Source organism: Gymnoscopelus braueri (genome assembly GCF_963280865.1).
Source record: "Gymnoscopelus braueri genome assembly, chromosome: 19".
Lineage (NCBI taxonomy): Eukaryota > Metazoa > Chordata > Actinopteri > Myctophiformes > Myctophidae > Gymnoscopelus > Gymnoscopelus braueri.
Genome location: NC_137621.1, coordinates 26,940,618 through 26,948,368, shown reverse-complemented (window position 1 = coordinate 26,948,368; position 7,751 = coordinate 26,940,618). Strand labels below are relative to the sequence as shown.

General features: G+C 44.0%; 1 protein-coding gene across 2 annotated transcripts; it reads right to left on the bottom strand.

Moving 5' to 3' along the window:
* Window positions 1–738: 738 nt before the first annotated feature.
* Window positions 739–7,751, bottom strand: LOC308075368 (uncharacterized protein). 2 transcript variants are annotated; one of them, XM_080415222.1, is made up of 11 exons: window positions 7,092–7,751; window positions 6,841–6,921; window positions 6,666–6,719; window positions 6,406–6,453; window positions 5,978–6,046; window positions 5,785–5,883; window positions 5,630–5,686; window positions 4,623–5,488; window positions 4,081–4,298; window positions 2,503–3,833; window positions 739–2,371 (listed from the first exon to the last, which is right to left on the bottom strand). In XM_080415222.1, the coding sequence occupies exons 5-11, from the start codon at window positions 6,030–6,032 to the stop codon at window positions 1,329–1,331; spliced, it is 3,669 nt and encodes a 1,222-aa protein (XP_080271348.1). In that variant the 5' UTR covers window positions 6,033–6,046; window positions 6,406–6,453; window positions 6,666–6,719; window positions 6,841–6,921; window positions 7,092–7,751; the 3' UTR covers window positions 739–1,328. The 2 variants fall into 2 exon arrangements, with proteins under 2 accessions (XP_080271348.1, XP_080271347.1); XM_080415221.1 differs by having other exon boundaries at window positions 6,406–6,719.

Genomic DNA, 7,751 nt, shown 5'->3' with positions numbered 1-7,751 from the left:
CCTGTAGTATCAATGTCCAGTCAACAGGAGGCAGCATATCGCGGTAGGGCCACTTTGAGGCCAGCACACATCAAAACAGTATTCTTGGCCACCAGACGGTGGCAGCACTGCACTGTAATAACAGATCAATAAAGCTTTGCTAGTAAACCGTTACTATCAGCTCCTGCCCCTCGCAGGCGAGACGTGGATAGTCGTCACTCACTGACAGCCAATAGAATCGCATCAGGTTTTCCAAACGCAAAGGCCCTGTAGTATCAATGTCCAGTCAACAGGAGGCAGCATATCGCGGTAGGGCCACTTTGAGGCCAGCACACATCAAAACAGTATTCTTGGCCACCAGACGGTGGCAGCACTGCACTGTAATAACAGATCAATAAAGCTTTGCTAGTAAACCGTTACTATCAGCTCCTGCCCCGCGACGAGACAGCCGCGCCTGGGCGTGGCGGCGGCGGCAGGGGCATCCCTGTTGATCATGGGAGTAAATGCCAGCCAATGTGATTTCAGTATGCTTTAGCATGTCCATGGTATTGCAATATATGTAAGTGATTCCAGAGATTTAAAATGTACTGTATGGGGGTTGTGGTCTAATAAAAAAGGAATAGAGTGTGCCCATTGGTAATGCTGAAAAAACTCTGCTTTGTATTTATTGTGTTTGTCAACGTTTCGGCCTGTTCAGTCCTTCATCAGGACATAAACGGTATATGTCCTGATGAAGGTCTGAACAGGCCGAAACGCTGACAAACGCTTTTTTCAGCATTACCAGTGTGCAGACTTTATTCCTTTTTTATAATACTTTGGTTTGTCTTGCACCTGGGCCACGGATGTGTGTGCGCTACCTTTTTAACCCGTGGTCTAATGCCTATCAAAGTAAGGGTCCTTGAAAGTAAAAAGGTTGAGAATCACTGAAACTATTTATTTTCCAAAAAACATGAACCAGATATTTACTCAAAGCTTTACAATTTTCTTTTCATGCTAAATGTCATTTATCAGCTTTCAATTGTGAGAAAATATGATCATAGTTTCAGAGAATCAAGAGGAATTTATTTTGTCACTTATACTGACATTATACAAATGTTTATGCCATATGTTTTGCAAAGACTGCTAATACAACACAATACAAAAGATAATACAAACTGATTCTAACTAATTCTGGATATAATTAAATACCAAAATATATATATATATATACATTATAGGTAAGACAGAGGTAAATGTTGTACAGGTAGAACGGCAGGTATGACAGAACTCTTAAGGCATGTATGATATTGTTTGCAGCCGTGGGTTATGTGCAAGTAGCAGAAGTCATACATGTATATAAGGCATATCTCTCATTTCTTCCTCTCTGCTGTCCACCTATCCTTCTCCATGGCATAGAAGGAGGATTGTTGGAATTCCTTCCATGACATCTCCTTTGCCATGCCTTTGTCTTTGTACAATGAAAGTACTTTTGACGGACAGTAAATGTACTTCCCAGTCACTCCTGGAAACCCAGTATGAATATGCGGACTGTTTGGGCCCTGCTTGAGCCCCTGGCGGCAGAAACGGCAAAGTCGTCCGCTAGGTTGAGTGTCTGGGAGTTTCCTCTTTCTCTGGGCTTTGGCCTCCACTCTCTGTTTTGTTGAGTCCAGTTCACGTTGAAAGAACTCAGTCTGTGCAAACTCCTCAAATGTCATTTTGGGATTTGTCAAACCCTCTGCAGAGTAAGCTTTGAACACCTTAGTGGAGCAGTAAAAATATCGCACTGGCAATTTTTGATAGAAGAAATGAATTGAGGATCCATCTCCTGCTGAGTACCTGGATTTAGGCTGCCCACAGGAGAGACATTTCCTAGTTTGTGTCTCTGGTTGCTGCTGCAGCTGCTGTTGCTGCTGCACTATGTCCAGCACCATTTTCTGGATCTCTTCCTTTGTCACTGGCATTTGAGGTGCTCGTTGTGACACAGGTTCTGCTGGATTCACGATGGCTGGTGGAATTGCAACAACTGGGACATGGACAGTCTCACTCCCCTCAGTTAGACTGTACCAAAGGTTTTGTGTCTCCACAAGTTTTTCAGTACTGGTGTTCAGTGATGAGGAGGTGTTCATCAGTTTGGCCAGATGTTTTGAGTACTGTGTTATGTGATATTTGGTTGTGCTGTGTAGCAAGCTATTTGGATCTGTGGCAGACTGAAGGACCATGGCAGCATAATCTGTATCTACCAGTTGCATTATGTCTTTTTTCCCATGGTACTTGACTAGTAGACTGTCAATAGCTGCTTTCATTGGTTGTGGCCAACGTTTGTAGTCCAAAACAAACACTTTCCGACCTGTCTTGATGGGTCCAGTGCGGGCACTCCTTGGTGAGGACTGCACTGGCAGGGGTATGGAGCGCACTAGAACAAAGAAAACAGTTTCAATTATTTGGTACTATAGTATTGTACGAATATTTATTCATTAAATCCATTAATGTATATATTCACATATTAATATATACAATATTTGTAATATTTAAGTGTCAACTCACTCTCAGCTGTAGGCTCCAACACCTCTTGCTTGGGCACTAAAAACACCTCAGAAGATGCTGCCAGGCCAAAGGACGTTGGTGACACAGTGGATGCGGCCAGGCCAGAGGATGTTGGGGACACAGTAGATGCTGCCAGGCCAGATGATGTTGGGGACACAGTAGATGCTGCCAGGCCAGATGATGTTGGGGACACAGTGGATGCTGCCAGGCCAGATGTTGTTGGGGACACAGTAGATGCTGCCAGGCCATAGGATGTTGGGGACACAGTGGATGCTGCCAGGCCAGAGGATGGTGCTGCCAATGCCAGACCAGTTGTGGGTGGTGCTAGTTCAGGGGGCAGAGGAACAGAAGAATCACTTTCTTTTGCCTTGTGTTTGTCCCAGTCAAGTGGTACTGGGCGGCACTCTGGCTCTCTGTATTCCAGGCCAAACCTTTCACCTGTGTCCCTGTCAGAGAGGTGAATTGCAGGGTACTTATCCTGGCCAGTCACTCTCTTTGAAGCAGAGTTCAGATCTATAAACAACGATGGATCAAACACACGTGGGAGGATCACACCTGGCTGCTTAAGATCCACAAGTCTTTGGTAGTTCCAACGTGCCACCCCTGTCATGCCCTGGGCCTGGAACAATTCACAGGAGGCATGAGTTCCAGTAATCCACTGAGCCTGGTGGAAGTGGAACCCCTCTTGCTGTGATGTCCCTCTGACTGGGATCCAGATGGGGACTTTTGCTCCTTCACCACGGACATGGTTAAGCTGCAGAGTTCCCCCATAACGGTACAGGATCCCCTCTGTGAGCTCAGGGTCACTGAGGCACCCACGGAGAATGTGCACCCTCTGGATACGCCACAACTTCAGCATAGATGGTTTGAACAAGGGCACATTGTTTGGGTCGGTCATCTGGTGAAAGTTTTTTAGTACACTCTCAACTCTTTGTACCAGTAATGCCGGGCATGGAATTCTGATCCGGCAGTGCTGTCTTACGTGTTGTTTTGTTGGATTATGATGATGTATTGAACAGAATTTATAGGCATCCTTCAGCCTCTGCAGGTCTTCCTGATCCACTAAGGAAAAGGCAGCGGAGAGTAACTGACAGAAGGTGCTGAACAAAGGATGATGCTCAGATGTGCACTCCCGTGAGAAACGGCGCATGCAGTGGAACAGGTCCAACTTGACATCAATGTTGGAGTTGAAGTGTATCCGGGATGCACAGGTGTTCTCCATAGGCCCAGCGGTGGCGTTAGTGATGATGAAATCTGTTGTCTTCCAGGCATCCCAATTGAGGTGCTCATCAGGGAGAGTGTCAGGGATCTTAAATGGTGCACAGCAGTCCCTGGATGAAAAAAGGAGGCATATAAAAGGCTTTTCAAAGGTCATTTTGAGAATCACACATATTATAATTCTTTATCCCTTTGTACTTGCTCATACAAGTACATTTGACTTACTAAGGTTGGTGCGTTGTAATAAGCATAAAAACAACATGTATTATCACACAAATTAAGGTGAAACCTTGTGTGATTTGGAGGGGTGGGGGTGATAGGCAATACAACAATAAAGAAAGAAAAGATGACTATTCTCACCTGTCCACCCATTGGTAACTCGCCTTCTCCACCTCTGCATCACTGTACCTCTTAGCCAACCCGTCGTACATGGGCCGCAGCGACCTTTCTGTCTCAGCCTGCACCATCACCCAGGAGACAATCATCCAGTTCTCATTCATCACTGCATAGCTCGACATGGCACCAGATGACAGTGTAACCTTCCGTGCCACCTTCCTGGTGTGGTCAGACCGCCAGACCTAAGATAAGATAAGCCATTTGTGATTCCCAGAGGGACATTCATTGCAACAACAGCAGTAAGAAAGAACAAAATCAAGATTAAAGCAATATACTGAGCTTTTGGGCCTAAATATCTGCACTCAATCTCTGAATTAGTTAACATGTTCAGTCTGTCAATAAATATAAATGTACGTTAATAAATATACATGTATCATTATATCACCTGTGAATATACAGTATCATTATATCACCTGTGAATATACAGTATCATTATATCACCTGTGAATATACAGTATCATTATATCACCTGTGAATATACAGTATGAATAACTATATATACAGACCTGTCCGAAGGTGCCCTGAAGCATCTTGGTGATGGCCGGCTCTTGCCGTCGGTACTCGTCAATGAGGCAGTCGGTCACGTAGTGTCCAGAGACTGATGTTCCACACCAGGCCTCTTCGTCGTCATATTCTCCAAAAGGCTGGGGTGTGTCATCCTTCCTCACCATCTGTGTAATTGTCCTCTGCCCGTACACCCCAGCCTCAGCATCCCAGACATTTTGTATGCTGTGGAGATATGCCAGATGAGCTCGCTCATATTTAAGGTGCATCATTTCGTTTAACTGGTTTGCCATATCTGTGGGTGACTTGCCAGTGCGCCTCAGCTCATCAATCACAGACTTGCAGAGGGCCTTCTTGTACGTAAGGACTGATGGCAAAATGTTTGTGAACCTCTTGGGTAGTTTCTCCAGCCATTTAGGTTGGTCAGCAAACCAGTGCTTCTTGCACACCTTGCAGTGGAGGCGAGAGGAAAATATATAATACTGTCCACTGATGCCAACAACCACCCGAGGCCTACCTACACCAGACTGTGCTACATTTGGTTTTGGACAGCCATGAAGGCATGGCAGTACATAAGTGTTCCTCAGCCGGACCATTATCTCGTTCTCTGGCTTCCATATGAAGAACGGATGCATTTGGTAGAAGTTTCGGGGTGGGAGTGTCGACACTGTGTCGAGGAGCTCTGGCTGAAAAGGGTGACGCCATAACGAAATGGCATGTCCTGCTTTACGGTTATGCTCAAAGTTAGGCCACAGCCCAAGAGATTTGAGCTCTTCTTTAATGAACCATTGCTGATGATTACTGCACTTCCAAGTGCTTTCACTGGTGTCACATGTGATGTGTGGAGGAACAGGGACAGATGGGCCAACTGAGGGAACAAGGATGAAAAGGACATTATTGAAATGTAATGATAATATGATCACATTGTTTATTACAATATAATTATAATTATGGAGGAAGCATTTGCAGCACAGTAACCTTTTCAGAGAAAACAGAGAAAATATCTTACCACGTGGAGCCACTAGTGGATGTGGGACAGTGTGTGAAACAACAGGCCTTGTAGTTCCTGAAAAGAGGGATATGTTGTGTTAGTGTAGATTGAAGATAAAATGAACATGAAAATCACTTAAAATGAGCATGAAAATCACTTAAAATAATACATACCTCCAGCAGAAACTGTCCTCTCCACTTGTGGGGGACCTGCTGGCATCAGACACATCAGCTCTGGCGGAATAGGCGTCTTCAAAGCAGGCACATCTGAGTCTACAAAAGTACATATTTATGCATAACAGATACCGCCTGCATAACACTGCATAACACTTATTTGGACAGATGAATAGAATCATAGCGTATTTACCATCTCTTGGCGACTTCTGCAGTTTACTTTCAGTACCAGCAGGTGGTCTGGACATCGTAGTAGATGGTACTATACAACAGACAAAATCTTGTCACTCATTGTAGGATTGGCAATATACAAATGGTTAGCTAAAGGCACACACCATCTTATTCCCACACAAAAAAATAATGTTTGCATCTACTATATTGTTCGTGACATTACATGTATATTACATTATACTAATAACATGTTGTATATTCAATGTGTATTTAAAAATGTACTGGTGTGTATGAATGAAGTTGGTCTTTTCAGCACATTGAATATACAACGATACTCAATTGTCAAATGCATTACATAATAGTCTAAGCAGGGGAACCAAAATGGCACAAAAAATACTGTATGTTTTATACTTATAACTAGGCTAGATACAGAATAAAATGGGTACTCACCATCATCGTGGCTGGATCAATTCATGTTCCCTATCTCAGTTAGCAGAACTTTCGCATGCAAACAATGGTTAGTGGAACATGTCCAGAACGTGGACAGGACAGCACACCACACCACACAGACATGCACAGAACACAGACATGGCCAGAACATGACCAGAACACAGAAAACACAACAGGCAAAAAAAAGTTTAGGTTATGAGATAAATTCATGGTGTCTCAATAACCTGTCACACAAATTGTATATTTAATTTGAAGCTAACCCTTTTCTCTTGTAGCCTGTCCTGGTACGGAAACTGAGGAAGATGTTTCAACAGCTGGTAACACAAAAAGATTGAAATAGCAGACATACATTAATAGCAAACAGATTGAGCCATAATTGATTTTTAATGTCCAATCAGTGAAGAAAGCAACAAACACACACAAATGTGTACTTACAGCAATGCACCGCTAACTTAGAGGGGGACCCCATTATCACCATGAAGCTGTCCAAACCATCGTCTCCAAAGTCTGTGATGCCTGCAGACAGAAAATATGTAGAATGTAGTAAAAATGTAATTTCTACACAGTACATATGTTGCTTTAAAATAACAGCATCTGTTAAAATGATTGAGCTGTAATGAATATGAAATGTAATACATTTACAGACACATCTTACTAAAATTCTACGGCTGGCATTAAAAAACAACCTTCCGTAGAAGCACTTGAAGCAGGCACAGACCCAGAGGAAAGGGAGGCAGATTCCTTCTTCTCCATCAGGTATGTTTTCAGCTTGTCCGGCCATGTACCTTTGGACCACTTTTTCTGCAGTACGAAGCCTGCGTAGCCATTGGCCCTGTTGTCCCAAATCTCCCGGTAAGTTTCCTCCTTATGAACACCAAATCTAACCAGATTGTCGTCGTCTCCAGATGGCTTTTGTGACTTGTATCTGTCTCCAGATGTCTTTTGCGACTTGTATCTTATAAGAGACTGGATCTCATCAAAGCTGTGGGCATAGTTGATAAATGACTGTAAGCTGACCTTGCCGTGTCCCTCTGTCACAAGGACTCCTGCATCCTCCTCTGCTTGTAGACTATTGGTAAGGAATATTATATATCCCACGTCGTTCTCTAGAAGCCACCGAAAGGACTTCCCTTGGTACTTGCCAAACTGCAGGACATATTCCCCAAACACCTCTTGTCTGTCTGAGGCATCCCCTCCTCTCTCTCGAACAACAGTTAAGGCGTTTCGTCTAACCAGGTCTTCTGGCAATGCTTCAGGCTTGTCAGGCTTGTCTGCACCAACGTTGTCCTTAATAAGTGTTGCCTCATCTGAAGGCCCCTCAAGGAGATATCCACGTGCCCCCTTCC

What these genes read in the sequence shown, in the direction of transcription:
- LOC308075368 (XM_080415221.1), bottom strand. Translation starts at nt 6,032, where the DNA reads ATGTCCAGACCACCTGCTGGTACTGAAAGTAAACTGCAGAAGTCGCCA. An exon ending in GAGGACAGTTTCTGCTGGAG is followed by an intron (nt 5,687 to 5,784) that starts GTATGTATTATT and finishes CCCTCTTTTCAG; the next exon opens with GAACTACAAGGCCTGTTGTT. An exon ending in GTTGGAGCCTACAGCTGAGA is followed by an intron (nt 2,372 to 2,502) that starts GTGAGTTGACAC and finishes TCTTTGTTCTAG; the next exon opens with TGCGCTCCATACCCCTGCCA.